The sequence below is a fragment of the Phocoena sinus genome, chromosome 3 (genome assembly GCF_008692025.1).
Source record: "Phocoena sinus isolate mPhoSin1 chromosome 3, mPhoSin1.pri, whole genome shotgun sequence".
NCBI classification, from domain to species: Eukaryota; Metazoa; Chordata; class Mammalia; order Artiodactyla; family Phocoenidae; genus Phocoena; species Phocoena sinus.
In genome coordinates, this window is record NC_045765.1 from 62,747,006 (window position 1) to 62,765,990 (window position 18,985).

The following is an 18,985-nucleotide window of genomic DNA, read 5'->3' on the forward strand; positions in this document are numbered from 1 at the left end:
TGTGCAGTTCAGTGGCATTAATACATTCATAATGTTGTACAACCATCACCACCATCCATCTCTGTAACTCTTTTCATTTTGTAGAATGAAACTCTGTACCCCTTGAACAATAACTCCCAATTCCCTCCCTCCCCCCAGCCTCCAGAAACCACCATTTTACTTTCTGTCCCTATGACTTTGACTACTCTAAGTACTTGTGTTTTTGTGACTGGCTTATTTCACTTAGCCTAACGCCCTCAAAGTTCATCCATGTTGTAGCATGTGTCAGAATTTCCTTACTTTATATAAATAATATTCCATTGTATGTCTATGCCACATTTTGCCTATCCATTCATCTGCTGATGGACATTTGCGTTGCTTCCCTGTTTTAGCTATTGTGAATAATGCTGCTATGAACATGGATTTACAAATATCTCTTTGAGATCATGCTTTCAATTCTTTTGGGTATATATTCCAGTTTCTCTATATCCTCACCAACACTTGTTATTTCTGTTTTCTGGATAATAGCCAGCCTAATGGGTGTGAGGTGGTGCATAGACTGATTTTTGAAATAAGTCATTTCCTGATTGTATCCATTGATTTTAATTAACAATTCTCATATGACAGTAACATATGCCACAGTAACCTTTCACTCTTGTTCTCCTGGCTTCTGTAACCCACACCCCCGTTCCTTTCTACTCCTCAAGAAACTCCTTCTCTGTCTCAAGCCCAGGCTGAAGCTGTGTCCTACATACTAATACTAATATATCCAATGTCCAAAAACCACTTGGATGTCTCAGAAGCATTTCAAACTTGACATGAATACTTGATCTTCCTGCCTCCAAAGAATCTTTCTGCTCCTCCTCCAGTTTTTCTGTTCAAGCAGAAATCTAGAGCCAGTCTTAAAATCTCTTTCTCTATCAATTACCCAAACCAGTTGTAAGTCCTGTCCTTTCTACTCCCCAAATCTATTTCCATCTCCACAGCCAACTTTATAGCCTAAATCACCATCAATCTTGCCTTTTGGCTGGTCTTCCAGCTTCCACTTTTACCTCATTTTAATCTCTCTTAACAGGGTAATCTTTCCAAAGATGCATTCTAGTACTGTCTCTCACTGTTTAAAAATTGTTTAAACAATTATGTCCAAAATCCCTACCTTGGCATGTTGATCCTTTGTAATTTGGCCCCAGCCTATCTCCACAGCCCCATCTCTTTCTTCTTCTTTATTTGTATCACCTGGTGCAGCCTATACTTGCGATGTCCCAAGTGTGTTTTGGCACATGTTGCCTCTGCCTAGAGCCATATAACAGCCTCTCCCTTCCCCTTGCTATCTTCATCTGGCCAAAGCCTACTTATCCTCCAGAGTTCAACTCAAGCATCCCTTTTCAATGAATCCTGCTCCAGAGACTGGGTTAGGTGCTATATCAGAAAGGCATTCAGCTCTAAAAGAAAACCCTCAGGGTCTTAAACACATAGGGTGTGTTTTTTTGGTGTTCTCACATAAGAAGTCCGAACATAGGCAGTCCAAGGCAGGTACAGGTTCTCAAAGACCTAGGCTCTGCCTATCTTTCCACCCTCCCTTCTTAGTATGTTGGCTTATCACTTTCTGTGGCTGCTACAGCTTTGGACATTGTCCATATTCAAGGAAGGAAAAAAAGAGAGTGGGTAGAAATAGGTATGTCTGAACCTTTTATTAGGAAAGCAAAAGCTTTCCCTTCTCACTAGCCACAGATGGATCTTATGACTACACCTTAGCTGCAAGGGAGCCTGGGAAATCAGGACATAGGATTGTCATAGTTTACATAGAACATTTTGGCCCCAAACAAAACCTGGGTTTTATTAGCGTGGAAGATAGGGAGTGATACTGGGAAAGCAACTGGCAACTGCTCGTCCCTATAGTAGTAGTATCATACTGCAGCATCCCTCATTAGATTGTAAGCTCCATGTGTGCAGAGATTGTGTCTTGTTCTTCTTTGTATCCCTGGTGCCTTACACTATACCTGACATATGGTAGTTGCTCAATAAATGCCAATTAAGCAAAACAACAAGTGAAAATATATATGTATTTAGCGCATATATTTTGAGTTAATTTTTTAAAGTCTATATATAGCAATTCATTTGCCATTTAATAATATGGATCTGTTGTCTCAACAAAATAATTGAATGTAGACCCAGTTGTCAGTCAGGATACAATTTCTTAGAGACACTGTCACTCCAGGATTCAGCTCAAGCCCAGATCATAAAATTCTGGTTGAATTGACAGTCACCCTTTCAGCTGGAATCTCACGTGGGAGGAGACTGCCCAGGCCCTCCCAGGTTAGTTCATCTATCTCTCTGGTCCCCCATTCAGGCTTGCAAAGAGACTTTGCATGAGGAGGCCTGGAATCTGCCTCATGGAAATAGGCAACACGAACACTAAGTCTGATCCCTCCATTCCTCCTTCCAATAATGTGATCACATTTTCTGGCAGAACTTTTTTTTTTTAACACAGACTCGTCATGTCCCCGCCTAGACTTTATATTTCTCCTGTGAATAGCACCACTGTCCATGCAGCCCTCCAAGCCGGAAACCTGGAAGTCCTCAAGGCTGCCTCCTTCTTTATTACATCCTGCCCATTTATCTCTAAATCGCTCTTAGAACTGCTTACTTGTCTCTGTCTCTGCCACTTCTGTAGGTGCAGGCCCTTATCTTCTTCTCTCCTGTGGATTGGTCAGGTCCTTCTGATTGGTTTCCCTGCTTCTAATCTTAACATTCTTAAAAGCCATCTTCACATTTCTCTTGGAGAGATCTTTATAAATTGTATATTCAGCCATGTCATTGTCCTGTATAAAAATCTCCTACTGTTTTCCTCTATAAACTGCCCCATCTACCACTTCAGCTTCATCTCTCACCCACTTTGCCTCCTACTTTATGTAACTACAACAGAAATCACTTGGATTTCCTTTTTCATACTCTGCCATTTCTCACTCCCATAGCTTTGTTCATAGGGTTGCCTCTGCCTGGAAATGCCCTTCTCCACCCACCTCTCCTCCTTTGCTGGTTAACTCTTACTCGTCCTTTAACACTCACCTGATCTGAGAAGGCTTCCCTGACTGCTCCTCTCTCTTCCCTGCCATAACTGAGTTAGGTGCCCTTCATCCTGTGTATACCGCATTGTCTAATAATTGCCCAGTGTGTCTGCTCTACTGGATTCCAGTGTGCACTCCCCGAGGGCAGGGGTGCTCATGATCCCCCTTTGTGTCCTCCGTGCCTGGCACAGAGTAAGGAACTAACTCATTTCTGTTGACTGGCTAAATGGAGGAGTAAGAAGGAAAAAAGGTGGCTTTCAGACATATCAAATAGGCTGAAATGTTATTAGGATAACTCTGACTTTTAAATAGGCATAGTGTTTTTATATCAATATTTCTATTCCCATATGCCTGTCTACTTTTATCATGTATGCTATGAATGCTGTGTTATATTCCTGATAAAGATGTATTCTGCATTTGGTTTTTAGGTTAAAGCCATTCACATCCACTCTGATATGTTCTCAGTTCAAAATGGCTTGCTGACACCAACACTAAAGGCTAAGAGACCTGAGCTGAGAGAGTACTTCAAAAAACAAATAGAAGAGCTTTACTCAATCTCCATGTGAAGTTCAAGGGAAGTTCTTCTCAGTATAATGGACAATGTAGCAATATTATAGTTATTTTTTGAAAGTAATGTGTCAGAATGATGCAGCTGAAAATGAAAAGCACGTGACCTTATGACTGAGCCTCTTCCTGTCCCAAGAGGTCTTTAACAATATTTTCTCTCTCATCACCGAGTATACTTTATTTTTATTACAATGATATTGTAGTAAGCTGCTAAAAATATCACAAATGGCATTGTAAAAATCAAGACTTTTCTCAAGAACTGTGTACCACTAAAAGTAATATATTCTCAGTGTTCACAGAACCTCTATTAAACATAAAGGAAAAACATAACTGATATATTGTACTTAATTATTTGTGGAATAGTAACCAGGTACAGCAAATATCTAGGCAATGTGGACTACCTCATTCAATAACTGATGGTCAAAATCACAATTAAATCAGACTTAAAAAATTAAAACTAATACAGAATCATTCTGAAACAAAACATGATAGCTCACATTCTACATAACTTCAGATTCTTTAAACATAACAATCCTCATTGACGTGAAAAAATTTTCTCTCCAATTTTTACTTTTATTTATGAAGAATGCAAATTCAAGTATTCTTAAAACAAATGTATTTACATAACATTTTACAAAGATCTTTCAATACATTTTCTTATTTATTAAGCTCATTCAAATATTAAGGAGCTACCCAGAAAAAAATGTAATGTACAACTACTTCAAGGATAGTATGTGTATATTCATGGATGTCTTACCACATGAATTATAAAAGATGTCTGTTTGACTCTGCTCTGCAATGAATGGACCTTTAGGGAAGGCTTGGGAGAAGAAACCCAGAATTATTTCTCAGGGTGGGCAGCAATTAACGTACTGATGTTCCTTGCTGGGTTCTTCCAGTCTTTCCATTCTCAATGTGTCCATGCCAGGCCTGCGAAACCCACATGGCAATAATTCTGAACAGCTTCACTTTCTTCCAGTAAGAGATTATCACGGCAGGATGTAGGGAGGGGGGGATGTTATTTCCAAATGAAATAATTTTTCAACAACGTAAGTTTGAAGAACCTCTTCAGAATACCCCTAGAAAACTATTTACGTCCATCATAGATAAATATCTCCTTGGGAAATAATTTCATGCATAGAATCTCTAAACCCTTCTAAGCTTACCCATGAAAACCTCCTTTCTTGGCGTTATGTGTTTAAATACTTCTTGCACCTGGGTGCCAACAATGTCGTATAATTAAAGCCCAGCATGGACAGCAGTTAGGTTCCAAGCTACAGACTGCATCTACAGAAGAAACTGTCCCTAGGAAAGTGTTTTCTTCTGTAGAGACAGGACTCTGAAAGCAGAGATGGGGGCAGTATTCACAGTCCAGAAGCTCCTTACCCCTGGAGCAAATCCAAACTGTCAATAAATGCTGTCGGTTAGAAACTGCATAATCACACAGGCTTACTAGATGAATCTGCACCAGTGATTATACACTTATATTTCAGTCTTCACGAAAGTGGACAACCGCAGCTTCATTTGATGTACTTATCCAATCTTTTACCTATTCCTTTGCTGGATTCTCTCTGCAGTCCCACTACTTGCACTTATAAATTTGACTTTTAGTAAATGACCTAGTTCTGTGCACATTAATTTTTAAAGGCATTTCTAAATAAACAAATACTAAAAATGTCCAAGGCCACATCTATTATACATAGCATTAATTTTTTTACATTTAATATATATTTGACTAATTAAAAGAGAAAATCATTACCTGAATTGGATATTTGTATTATTTTAAAGGCAAGTAGCTTCACATCTTGAGGAAAATGAACCTCTTTCCCATTGTCCTTCTGCTCAACTAAATTTCACATTTGTCTTTGTTTCCAAAGGATTTTAGACAATGAAATTATAAGCAAATAATTTAAAATTTATTTTGATAACATTTATACCTAATAATAGTTAGAGATAATTGATTATGGATAACTTAAGATTTCTTCTCTTTCTCACTTTAAAGATCTTATGTTTCTATTCGCCTTCCTGATTCCTGTGAAAATCATCACACTTGGGCATATAAATAGGTTCTGGCAGATGTGCTGAGAACAGTAAACAGTGGGCCCTAAATATATTGCTTGTACATTTATTTTTTCCACTGTTTAACTCTACTGAATTTTTTAATAAAGGAGAAATGAAACAATATGTGTTAATGGAAAAAAAATCCTTCTTACTTCAGATTTCCCAACTTGAGGGGGAAAAGTTTGTATTTCTCTTTAACCAATGTAGAAAAAGGCTATGTACTTAAGACATTTACATTCATAGTGGACATCAGATCCAATTTAAGTCTAGAGGTATAACGGAGATCAATTACTTAACATAAACATGTTCTTAAATGTTTGGCCTTTTATCTCTTTCTCATTTAAATGTGTTAGTAATTCTTACATTTTACAAACTAATCTTGTTGTTTATAAAGATATAAAATAGAATATACACCAATTTTTTTTTCCTTTTGCCATAAAAGACATCTTTGTATTGTGATTCTCCTCCAGGTGAGAGAGGAAACTGACCAGGTATGTGCAGGCCTAGCTTCACATATTAGGAACTCACGAACTCAGGAGTCTAAGGAATAAATATACCTAGTCTCCCTCACATGAGCAAGTCAACCTTTCGTTCTAAATTTGGGTAAAACTGCAAGCATGAGAAAAAATAGGATTTTTTCATTGCAATTTTTATAGTCAAAACAGGTAATGTTTTAGCAACTTGAAGTCAGCACTTAATTTGATTGTATTACCCATCAAAGAACCTCTGATCTTTTATTTTTCTGCAGTAAAGGGAATGAATTATTCTTTATTTTCCAAATGTATAAAGCACAAATGTGATATAGTTACTTAGAATACAAAATACTGTGAAATGAATGTAAAGAATGGAAAAATGTATTTTTGCATGAAAACAGACCACTTACAAACTTGCTTCATAACTCAGGAAAAAAAGAATGGAAAATCATATATAAAATTGATAAACTATATGAGCTAAGTTGCTGTATTTTCTTGCCTATTTCTATTTTAAGGAAGCATATACATGAAAAGAAAAAATGATCCTGGTAGTCTGAATTTTTCTCTCAAGTATGCTGCACAGTCCTTTCTGTGAATCTACAGTTAACTGCAGTAAGAATGGAATTAGCATTCAAGTGAGGACAAAGCCCTAATGAGAAACTCTTCAGTTAGAACACATGAATGGTTATAACCCAGAGGCAATAGATATATACTACCTGGAACACAAGCATTTCTAAACTTGGTCCCAAACAAAAGGTTTTCATGAGGTGACAGTGGCTTTTAAGCATTCATTTGACTGATTATTTTTATTTTCCTTGTTAAGTCATTGCAAAAATTGCATGGAGGGCAATGGATATTTTTGCAAGAACTGCTTATCCTACTTTCAATTTTTAAAAGTTGAGATTAAAAAATTACCTTTTAAATATGCATAAAATTATTTTAACTGTAATTATATTTTTAGTTGCTTTGTTATAGTAGCATGCATATCAAATATAAAATGCATTTATGAAAACATTTGTAAAAAATAAAGATTTTTTGTTTCTCAAAGTTGCTTATAATTACTATTTTATAATATTTATTTAGCATAATCCCCTGATGTTAGTATACTTGGTGATCATAGATCATAGTGCTTATGGTAAACACTGTATCAAGCTATATCACTAGTCAGCATACTCTACGTCCTTTATAAGGGTCCCCAAACTCTAAAGACTTATGGCCCCCCCAGAGAACCTATCCTTTTCCTTGCACGTTTGCTATTACCAAATGTGTCCTGTATTTACTTCATTTTTATATTTTTAAAAGAACAAAAAATTGTATTCAAATTTTCCATCATGATGGTCCTTAAACAGTATTTCCATAATGTCTTTTACCCATACACAGTGGTACACTTTCTTAAAACTGTACATTCTGCCATGTCTAATTATGCAGATTCTGCCATATATTTGCTACCATCTACTCCTCTCTGTTTTCACAGCTTTTAGTGTAGTTGGGGCCACTCTCATCTCTTGTCTGGAATATTACACTGCTTTTGAAATTAGTCTTCCTGTTTCCACCCCAGCTTCCTCAAATTTCACCACCCACATTTCAGTCAGGGGGATCTTTCTAAATTGAAAATCTGGTCGTGCCACTCTCCTGCTTAATATTCCACAGTTTCCAGGATAAAGTTCAGACTCCCTGCTTCAGCACACAAGGCCCAGCATCTCTTCTCCAGCCCTTCCTCCATAGAGTATTGGCTCCAATCATACCAATTACTTTTTGCAGTGCCCTAAAAGCATCATGCTTTTAGGTCCCCTTTTCATAGAATACCCTTTCCTTTAATCCCCCCAATTCCTATCATTCATATCTTAAAACTCAGTTCAACTGTCCTTTTCTCTAAGAAGCTTCCCACATGGTTGCATGGTTGATTGTCCCTTTGCCCCACTCTCACTAAGACTGAGTTGCCTGGGGCTGCAGAAGGTCTGGCCCATAGTGGATGCTCAAGAAATGTCTATAATCCCCTTGGCCCTTTTACATATGTTGCATAGCATTAAGACTGCAATACCTAAAGATACTTTTCATCTATCACTGTTATTTTTTTTCCAATCCTGTCAACTAAGCAAAAATAAGCCGATTTTCAGTTGGACCCTAAAGCTTGTGGATGGTACCACAAATGAAGCCTCTTGGGGCTGGGGGGTGGGGGAGTCACTTGATAAGAAAACGGTATTCAGAAAGATTTCCTCTCGGCTCCAGGGAATCCTAAACCCATGAACTGGCTGTTTTCCCAAAAGCTTTCTTCAGAAATCTATTAAAAATTTGGATTTTCTTTTCCCATGGAAGTTAGCATCTCCATGACTGTTCCAATCTAGTCAAAACCACATGACTGAACTGAAACACTGAAAGAATTCTGAGTGTAGATATGGAAGCAATACAACAGGGAAATGGAAGATGTTCAGTTTAACACTCATGGCTGAATGCTTGCACTGGCATTTGTGTATTTGAGGACGGAGTGGAGGGAGACAGGTGATTGAGTTGAGATATCTCTGCCCTACCTCACCCTTTTGTAGGGGACACATTTCATTCCCCTTTTATAGGCTGGGTAGGTGAAACCTTAAATTGCAAGTCTGTATGTAGTCCCTTCCCCTCCCCTTGCTACTTAGGGCTTCGAGCTCTTTTCCTTGTTCCCCTCATCCCTTTCCCAGCCATGTGTTAGGAGGAATGGGAGCATGGCAAGCACACTAGCCAAATGTCAGGAGATCCATGCCACCTAGGTCAACCACCTGTCATAATGAGCCTCCTACGTTGTGGTTTGCTCAGCTTCGAATTGAGGGGACAGCAAGATCATCTCTAAGGACCCTTTTGGCTCAAGGAATCACACCAAAGGTTATTTCCAGTTTTGAAACCCTAGGCATTAACTCCCATAAACCTTTACTTGATGGCACTTCAGTGAATGTAATTCAGTATAGAGAGACAGTTCTAGAGAATAGGGCCACCAAAGGGCAGATCAACTTTTGCTTTAAGCTGTTTTCCTTTTTCAATGTTTCTTCCATTTCTAGGTCTAGGGCATCCCAGGATCTATACCTCCCAAAGGTCATTTAAGAGCTCCAAGTTTTTTTTTCACAACATTCTCCAAAGGGCAAGAAGGGAGCCTGGAGACCTGGCTTGTAAACTAGAGACTGCCTGTCAGCATATTATGGATGTGACTAAAGAGAAGATGTTGAAATACGATAACTGCTTTATACTGCAACAAAATTGTGAGATCCTTGATTGAAGAACCATTTCTAATTCACTTCTGTATCCCCAGGACCTACCACAATGCCTAACACAGAGTGAGGTGCTAAGTAAGTAGTGATTCAGTGACTCAAAGCACTATATCTAATCAGGTAAGAATGCCTACCCTCTGTTCTTTACAAAGTTAAGTCTAATGATTAATTAGTGATTGTTTTAATTATTAATAAGTGACTATGAGCAGATCTTGAATAAAAAATTCAGTGATTTTATTATGAAAATATTGTGGCTATATGTGTGCTATATTTACAGACAATATTGGAGCATCACAGAAAAAGTCTGTGTTTTTCTAATTTCATCTATACGAACAGCATTTTTTAATGTTGTGAAATGACATTTTTTTTAAAATAAGAAGATGGTTATTATAGGCACAATATGTTTATCAGATGCAGCCAGATGGTTCAACCTGGGTGTATGGAGAGAATGAGTGGTCATTCCTATGTTACTTCCTTTGGGCAGAGCAAAAGAGCTGAGCCTCAGGGCACTAGCAGGGCATCCCTTGTGGAACTCACTACCTTAACCACAACGCTGCCCAGGGATGTCCAGGAGGTAGCTTCTAGGCAGGGGCTAAGGGATTCTGCTTGTCCCTGAGAAGAAACCTCCTGGAACCTAAGCTCTTCTAATGCCTGGTTAGACTCTCAAGTTCCATGCCCGCCCCCAGTAAATTGGCGGCCCCGGGACTGAAGTTGATTGCTCAGGAGGACACGCCCCGTCACCATAACGTGCTTTCATTCCTCTCTGACCTTCCTGCACTGAGTCAGGCTGACCCCCAGCTAGACTCCATGTGCTTAGAGACTTCAAACTCCATTACCATGGCCTTCCTGGTAATGTTGCTAAGGAGAGCGGCCCAGGCATCAGTACCAGGTGTTGGGCCCATCAGACTAATGAGAAAATGAAAAGCAAAAGAACAACCTCCTGGACGATGAAAGGTCTTTTTCCATTAATTTTCCCTTCAGCACGAGGCGAGAGAGCCTGCGCCTAGAGTCCAAGGTCCAGGCCCCCCGTCCACCACCAAGTTCCCTGGCGCTGCGCCTCCAGGAGGGCGGGGCACTGCCACTTCACTGTGTCTTCCCAGAAGCCACCGCGTGACTCCTCGGAGATAAAAAGGCGGGAGTGAGGCGGCGTTTCCAGACCAGCGTGGGGGTTGGCGCTGTGGGCCTGTTGTTTTTTTCTCACCTCTTTCATTCCTCTCGGGCTGCCCCGCAGGCCAGGCCTGGACGCTGGTTCCCTCTGGCGTAGCTCGGTTCCTCAGGAAGAAGACGAGACAGGCCTTCGAGGGCCAAGAGCCCTCCGAGGCCTGGTGGTGGGGTGGCAATGTGGTCACTACGGGTCTATACACGCAAAAAGCGGGCCAGCCATAGGCTCAACCTAACCCCAACGCCAGATCTAGGTGACCCGGCTAAGGCGGAGGCCCCGTCAGGGCCCGGCCGGAAGCTGTCTGCCCACTGTAAGCGCCGTGTGGCTGGCCTACGGAGTGGGACACGGGGTGGGCTGGGCCTAAGCCCCAGGGACCTCCGAGGCCCGCGGGCAGGCCTCCAAAGCTTTTTCCCTGAAGCATGTCACCCTCTCTTAGGCCTGAAAAGAAGTGGCAAAACGCGCGGTTTGCAGAGAATCACAGAGAAATCAGAGCGGAGTCGGCTGGGAGGTAGCAGCTCTGGGCCACCGAGGTGCGTATCCACGAGTAACGGCCCCATGCCTCTGGCCACCTCAAAATTTCAATCCTGATTTTCTCCTAATAACCTTTCATTCTAAGAGTCAGTGAAGAAAATAGTGTGTTCTGATTTCGCTGTTCTCCGAACACAGAGCCAGAAATTTGACTTAGGAAAGAGATATATTAAAAAAAAAAAAAAAAAAATTTTACCAAGTTGCCTGAAAGCAAGTGAGAGAAAACCTCCGGGAAAGCGTTCGTGGCATCAATTGGTTATTGATACAATTCACCTACTGTGTTCCTTACTTCTTGTTAATTATGTTCCCACAGAGCTTTTCAGACTATAACAGTGTGAATAGTGATCAGGGACGTGGAGAGCCAAGTCCAGACGGTGCAAACTAATTGTGTTGTTTTTTTGTTAGCACTCAGTTAAGAGGTACAGGAGAGAAAAGCCTGCATGAAAATAGCACTAGTGAAGAAGCCCAGGATGAGAAGATTGCTCCATTGAGTGTATGTATGCTTCTCCTATGGTCCTTGGATAAGCTTAGGGTAGAGACCAGTGGTGCCTGATGTACCTCTGGTCTTATATGAAAATATAATATGGTCTTTGTTCTATAGAGACTACATAGCTTTCTAGTGTTTTTATAAACATTGATGCTGTATCTTCAGACAGGGCCTTGAATTAATGATTCTGGTAGACTCATAGCCATGCATTTTTGTTTTTTCTTTCCTTTGACAAAAATTTAAGAAATATTCATTACTGGCTAATTTTCTGTGTGACAGATATAAAGTGTTTCTTAGTAATTCTCTAATGTTTGGTAGCACTTAAACATTTCAAAGCCATTTTCATGTTTTCTCATTTGACTTTGCATTAACAGTTAGAAACAGAGGATTCATTATCATTAGAATATTATATAACTTCCTGATCTACTGTATTTAATGTGGATTCTGTACAGTATTTTAAACATGTGTAGCAGTAGTTTGGAGAAATCCAGATTTTAAAAATTGCTTGTGACTCATCTGACATTAGCATTAAATTGGATAGTCACAGTCCAGCATTTTAGCTTGCGTATTTCTCTTTGACATGTTTTTTGGGGGAGGGCAGTTTTAACAAAAGGCATTTTTTTAAAAAAGGCTTTTCCCCAGATTTTAACAGTGTTAACTGTCCCTAATAGATTATTCAGACTATGCAAAAAAATGTTTAATCAGTTTCTTTTAAGTTTTGTACTTTTCCTTCCATTCCTTTTTTCTGTGCCTTTAAAATTTTTTTTTTACAAATTATCTTATTGTGTAAATTCCTCTAACATTAAGTAATCTTCAAAAATATGGTTTTTAGTGTCTGCATAGTGTCGGCCTGTGCTTTGTCTTATACATAAGTATACTATAATTTGTATAACTATTTTTCTGTGGTTGGGAGATTGAGATTGTTTCTAAGGTTTTGCTGTTTTAGATATCAGTAGATATCCTACCACAGAAATTTTTTGTGTGTACCTCAGATTGATATCCTAAGACAAATACATTGCAGTGGGTCAAGGGTTGTATTATATTTAAAGTTTTGATTCATGTTGGCCAGTTGGCACCATGTTATCTGAAACTTAAAATATCTATCTATCTACTTATCGATCGATAGATAGATATTTGATAGATGAAAAGTAGCATGTTGTTTTACTTTCCATTTCTTTGAATACTAGTAAGGTTGATATTTTTTCTCATTTTATTGGCCATTTGTGTGATTTTTTGGTGAAATACTTATTCATTATATATTGAAGATTGTTGTACTTTTACACACACATGTTACAAATATTTCCACATTTGTTTGCCTTTAATTTTATTTTTGGTATTTTAGACTTATTTATCAATCATTTTCTTTTGATTTATTTTGCTTTCATATTTAGAGGGAAAAAATTCTTTCCTACTTACGGTGTCAGAAAAATATTCATCTTTATTTTCTAGTTGCTGTTTTATCCCACAATAGTTAGTTGACTAGTATATTGTTGACTCCCTATATATGTCCATAATATTATATTTTAAGATTTAATATTAAATATAAGACTACATCTGTATCAATAAGCTGAAAGAATGTATTACATATGAAACTGATATACAAAGTTGATATTAGTTTTGCATTTTTGAAATAACCAAATCAATGTGTTATAATATTATAATATAAAAATATTCCATCTCATAATTGGTGTTATATCTTTAATTCTTATTTCACATAGGAGTCAGTGACAGATGGCCTCCAGGTTGATAGTAGTTTATCAAATAGTGAACGAGTATCAGGTAAGACTGGCAATGTGAACTTCTTCAACTTGCTTTCTTACAAACATAAGCATCCATTTGTATCTCTGCCTTATCTTCCCATCTCAGTGGAAGAGATGTCTTTCTCCTGGTCCAAGTTGAATCCTTCGGCCTGTGCTGTAGACTTCATCCTCAAAGCCTTCAAGCACACACCAGTAAATTATAATTGCGATAAGTGCTACAAAAGTGAGGTTAACTTGAGTGTAACTGAATTTAGTTGAAGAGATTAGGGAAGACTTCCATGAGGGAATGGCAATTTAATTGAGATCTGAAAAAAAGAAGAGCTGAACTATAAAGAGAGGTGAATAAAGAGAAATCCAGGCAGAAGGAACAACATGTGCAAAGACCCTAACATGGGACTGAGCATTTTGTGTTCAGTGAACTGAAAGAAGGCCAGTGTGGCTGAAGTAGAGAGGAGGAAGTGTGATAATAAGACAAGGTTGGACAAACTGAGGCTTTGCATAGCCTTATAGGCCATGCCAAAGATACTGATGTTTATCTTTGGAGCAGCAGGAAGCCACTGAAGTTTTTTAAATACAGAATGATATGATCGTATTAGCTACAGTATGGAAAAAAGTAGGAGTAGATGTAAATAGACCAGTTGGGAGGCTATCACAGTAGTTAAGGGGAGGAATAATGGCTTTTTGTACTATGGGATGACATTGGAAATGGAAAGAAGTGGGCATATCTTATGGCTGTTGTAGGAAATGAAATTGACAGAATTTGGCAAATGAAGAGTGAAGAAGATGGAGGTATCAAAGATGACACGTGTTTCTGGCTTGCATAACTGAGTATAAGGTGGTAGCATTCACTGAAAAAACCTTGTTTGAGGGAAAGATAATAAATTCTCTTTTTAATAAGTTATGGGTATGTTTAAGATGTCTAAGTAGTAATGTCAAATAGGCAGTTGGATATGGAGGGCTACTGATAGAAGTTTGGTGTAATTGAAGTTATTTTTGAAAACAAGAAAGGATGCCATTACCACATCAAAAATACTGAGGAATTCTTAAAAACAGATGAGATCCAGCTGATGAATAAATGAAGAGCAGAGAAAAACCACTGCAGAGGTAAGAATAGCTCTGGAGATGCACTTAACTCAAAACACTTGGTCAGTAAATGCAAAACACTGTAATAGATGGGACCCTGAAGGAGTTGTCAAGGTGGTGGATTAAGCACTACATTCTGGCACTGTATGACCTGTCACCCTTCTCATCCCCTTCTTACAGTGGAAACACTGGCAGCTCCCAGTGCCTGCTGCCAGGTCAAAACCCTAGGAATTACTGCCAAGCAAAGTGAACTAAGTCTTCACTTTGGCTCCTTAGGGTCAATGTTGGAACTGGAGTGAGAAGCAGAAGGGAGTCTGAAGGAACTCCAGATTGCCACACAGAGAGCAGAGGGGCAAAAAAGTTAAAAATATAGATTATGCTTATGGTTGCTAAGCCCAGGAAGAAGATACATTATGATACATTATGAAGTGGGAATTCTGATATAAGAGACTTCCAATGTGGATAGTAGCCAAATAGGGCAGTGTCCCCATGTAACCTACAATACCTGGAAAATACAGGAGGACATCCCCACCTAGACCGTAAGTTCCAAGAATGTCTCATCACTCTTCTAAAATCTCCAGAGGTAGGTTGTTGTTTCAGAATTTATACTCTGTGCCATACAAACAGATTCTCAAATAGAGATATGAACAATCAGAAACAGTCAAATCTTTGAAGAAAATCAGTGCCATGGAAGAGAGGCCACAAGTGCAACAAACAAAAGAATTAACACCTGAGGGAAATGGTAGAAAACTTTAAATATCTCTTTAGAGACAAGAGGCCGTTGAATCCATAATATAACATGCTGCTATAAAAAAAAATTATAGTCCCTGGAAACTAAAAATATCATCAAATTTTAAAACAAGAAATTAACCTAATATTGAGATGTATTCAGCTGAAAATTAACTTAGCTAGCTAGAAAATAGAATAGAGGAATTTTCTTAAACTATAGTGCAAAAGAGCATGGGAGGTTCTCAACAAATGCTTTTCCCTCCTTCTTCTTCTCTCCTCTTTGCCTGGTTAACTTCTGCTAGTTCTTCAAAAATAGATTCAGGTGCTATCTCTACTGGGAAGCCTTTCCTGACTGCTCTTCTCTCTTTCTAGATGAATTGTTCTATCCTGGTAATTCTATGGCACTGTCATAGGACTCAAAACAGCAGTATAATTGTTTTTGTTCCTCTAGGCCCTAAAGCTATTGAAAATAAGCACTATCTTTTATCTTCCTATTCCATTCTTGGGACATAAAATAGTTTGAAATGCTTGTTGAATGAGTTTTCTACTCTATTTAGAGGAAATAAACAATTTTACCATAATCAGTATTTTTTTAAATTGTAGTTTAAATATATGATAAACGTCCTTGGTTACTAGCTTTATCAAATTGATGTGTGAAAGGTATGAGGAAATAGAAAATAGACTCTCTAATTAACAAACTGGTTGTATTCTGAGTTCATTTGTTGATTGATATTTGAGACCTAGAATACTTTATGCTATAATAAAATATAAATGGTTAGGTTTTGAGCAGCCCACAGAATTCTATTTAACATATAATTACTTGTTTTAATTCTGTCTTGGAATCTAGTAATTTTGCAACATGATGAAAATTAACTCAGGATTTCATATTTAGTATGGAGGATTGAACATATATGTTTACTTCTCCCTTCTGAAACCTCACTAAAATACCAATAAAGGCATTAAAAAAGGCATGAATCCACAACATAGAGAAAAAGAGACCTCAGCTGACAAGAGATAATCAGCAAAAGTTTGGAATTTGGAATGTAGATGAATAAATTATAATAGGCCTAACAGACAGAAAAAAAAAAGCTGAAACCTAGATACCTAGAACAAACCAAGAAGCAAACTGAGGCAAGCTGAAGTTTCAGAAATTAGAGGAATCACATACTCCTGAAGGAATAGATAGAGTTAATGTTGAAAATAGGATATTTGGAAATCCTTAAAAGTAGCAGTTAGATGGGCTTCCCTGGTGGCACAGTGGTTGAGAGTCCGCCTGCCGATGCAGGGAACACGGGTTCGTGCCCCGGTCCAGGAAGATCCCACATGCCGCGGAGCGGCTGGGCCCATGAGCCCATGAGCCATGGCCGCTGAGCCTGCGCGTCCGGAGCCTGTGCTCCGCAGCGGGAGAGGCCACAACAGTGACAGGCCCGCATACCGCAAAAAAAAAAGTATACATTTTATTTATTTATATTTATTTTTTATTGAAGTATAGTTGATAAAACTTGCATTTTTGAGCCAAGAATTATAACTGAACCAAAGTAGGTAAGGAATAAATTATAAAACTTTGAAAAACAATGGAAAAGATTTATAGTGCATTTTCTCCATATCAGAAACAGAATTATTTTCTCAGATTGAAGTACAATTTAAGATTGTGTACAATAGTATACCTTTTCAGTTGTATGTGTAATTTTACATTATTAGTATATAACTGCATGTACATTTCTACAACTTTGAATTCTTAGGATTTTGAATCTGTTTACTATTGAAACATTTTACCCTTTTTGTTTGTTTGTTTATTCTACAGGACTAAGTTTACAGCATGATATTTCTAGCTCTCTTCTAAGTTACTCAATCACAGACTCTTATACAGAATACAAGACTTTTGAAGAGAGTTTAAGTAGCTTCCCATCGCCTGAACTCTTCAGAGGATCAAATTATTTAGGTGAGAAAATAATTTCAACCTTAAGTTGCTCCACTATAGCAATTGCTCCTTTGTCCTGCAATGAATAATGTTCCTTTTGAGGAGGTATACTTCTTTTCCACCAAAACCTTCTTCTGCCCACTATCCATTGTGTTCCATGCTCAGTCACATAGGGCTATAGATCAAAAGCCCTCAGATCAGGGAAGGATGAAAAGATTAGCATTTATATGTAATACATATCCAGTTAGTAAGCAGTTTTGCACATAACATATGTATACTTGTTCTCTTGAACCATGGGCTATCTTTTACTTCCTATACTTCTCTTACTTTTCAATAACTAAAAACTTGACTAGACCATCTCCCTGTCTGAATTTTTTCTACAAATTAACAGTTATTTACATTTAGTATATGTATAATTAAGAGCCTTTGGTTAATGATGCAGATTGAACACATGCCTTCCTCCACAACTTTGCACAATGGCTTTTTTAAAAAGACATAAGCACATAAGAGTAAAGAGAATGGGGAAGAATAAAGCATAAAGTTTGGAAAGCTAGAGAGCAAATGGTCTGATAAAGCAGAATTGAAAAAACTGAGTCCTAAATCAACAGTGAGAATACCCCAGAAACAAGTTAGTTTGTACAATACCATAGTATCCCAGAAAAGTTTTCAATGTGGCTTGTAAAATACTTGTAAAAAGCTGTGTCTGAAACACAAAAGATGTGGTGACTTCTCCTTTCCTACTCAAATGGAGTCTGGAGATTTATTCTTTGGGGTGTTTTGAAACAGAGGGACTCTGGACTGGAGGATACTAGGCACTGTTAATAGCAGGGATACCATGGTATTTTGAAATGTTAGTCCCAATTACTCATTCCCCTGTAGTAGTATTATATAGCCATACCCTTGTCATAGCCTCATAGTGGATGAAGTGTACTTCCTCACTCTTTTGCTTTGGAGTTGACCATATGACTTACTTTGGGCAATAGGATATCAGTGAGTGATACATAAACAAACTTTTGATATGTGCATACATGATTGGGCTTGTCCTCTTATCCTTTTGCCATCGTGAGACAAATACAGATCTTCTTCCACTTATGATGGAAAAAACTGTAAGTTGAACCATTATAAGTCAGGGACCACATGTATATCCTAATTAGCTTTTACCTCTCCTGTGGGACTCCAGAATAAGAGATACAGAGCAGGATAGCCCCAGGCAGACTGCAGACTTCAGAGAGCTGCTCCAGCTGATCACCAGACCCATATAATCTAAAGCAGAGTTGCTTGAGCCAAACAGTAGACATGAGTATAAGAAATAAATGCTTTCATTTTATGCTACTGGCATTTCAGTGTTATTTATTATACAGAAAAAACCAACTGCTTCAGATACTGTAGTGAATGCAGAAAGGGGGAATTAAATGCAAGTGTACATTCCAAATTGTGGTACTTGCTCACCCAGTGCCTATTCTCATCCTAACCCAACAACTCATTACTCTGTTCAGCTTCCAGAATGCTAGCACCCAGAATTGAAACTTTCAGGCAAGAGAATGTAAGGTTTTTTCCTGAGAAATCTGAGCAACCCTAAAGAAAGTATCTAAAGATACTGGCCTCAGTAGTCCTTCAGTGAAACTGACAAGGACCCTACAGTGAAGCTGCCTATGTGACAAGCCCCAACTAAGCCATAGAGATCCCACTTAGCCATTTAGGGCCCCCAGAGAGCCAAGGACTACTAGACTTCTGAGAAAACCCTCTAACATAAAACATAGAGATCAGAACAAAGCAAAATATGGTAGTGAGTCAGTAAGGTGTTGGAATAGGAAACCCTAGACCTGCCTTCCCCCAGGGACACACCAATTCAACAACAATACATGGACTAATTACCTTTGTGAGAAATCTAAAAACTAGTTGGGCGGCTCCTGCACCTCAGGCAAGCT

The 18,985-nt window shown here is 38.4% G+C and overlaps 2 protein-coding genes across 12 annotated transcripts in view; both read left to right on the forward strand.

Moving 5' to 3' along the window:
- ACSL6 (acyl-CoA synthetase long chain family member 6) overlaps positions 1 to 3,944 on the forward strand; it is a 59,404-nt gene extending 55,460 nt beyond the window's left edge. For all 10 annotated transcript variants that reach the window (XM_032626820.1, XM_032626822.1, XM_032626821.1 and 7 more), the window contains one exon: positions 3,476 to 3,944. In XM_032626820.1, coding sequence (XP_032482711.1) covers positions 3,476 to 3,613 — 138 coding nt within the window. In that variant the 3' untranslated portion in view covers positions 3,614 to 3,944. The remainder of the gene's footprint in view (positions 1 to 3,475) is intronic.
- Positions 3,945 to 9,484: 5,540 nt separating this feature from the next.
- Positions 9,485 to 18,985, forward strand: part of MEIKIN (meiotic kinetochore factor) — a 28,001-nt gene continuing 18,500 nt past the window's right edge. The window contains exons 1-5 of one of the 2 annotated variants that reach the window (XM_032626827.1): positions 9,485 to 10,859; positions 10,986 to 11,079; positions 11,483 to 11,570; positions 13,283 to 13,343; positions 16,941 to 17,078. In XM_032626827.1, the coding sequence (XP_032482718.1) occupies positions 10,727 to 10,859; positions 10,986 to 11,079; positions 11,483 to 11,570; positions 13,283 to 13,343; positions 16,941 to 17,078 (514 nt within the window). In that variant the 5' untranslated portion in view covers positions 9,485 to 10,726. Of the gene's footprint in view, positions 11,080 to 11,482; positions 11,571 to 13,282; positions 13,344 to 16,940; positions 17,079 to 18,985 lie in introns of both variants that reach the window. The other variant, XM_032626826.1, reaches the window with a different exon arrangement.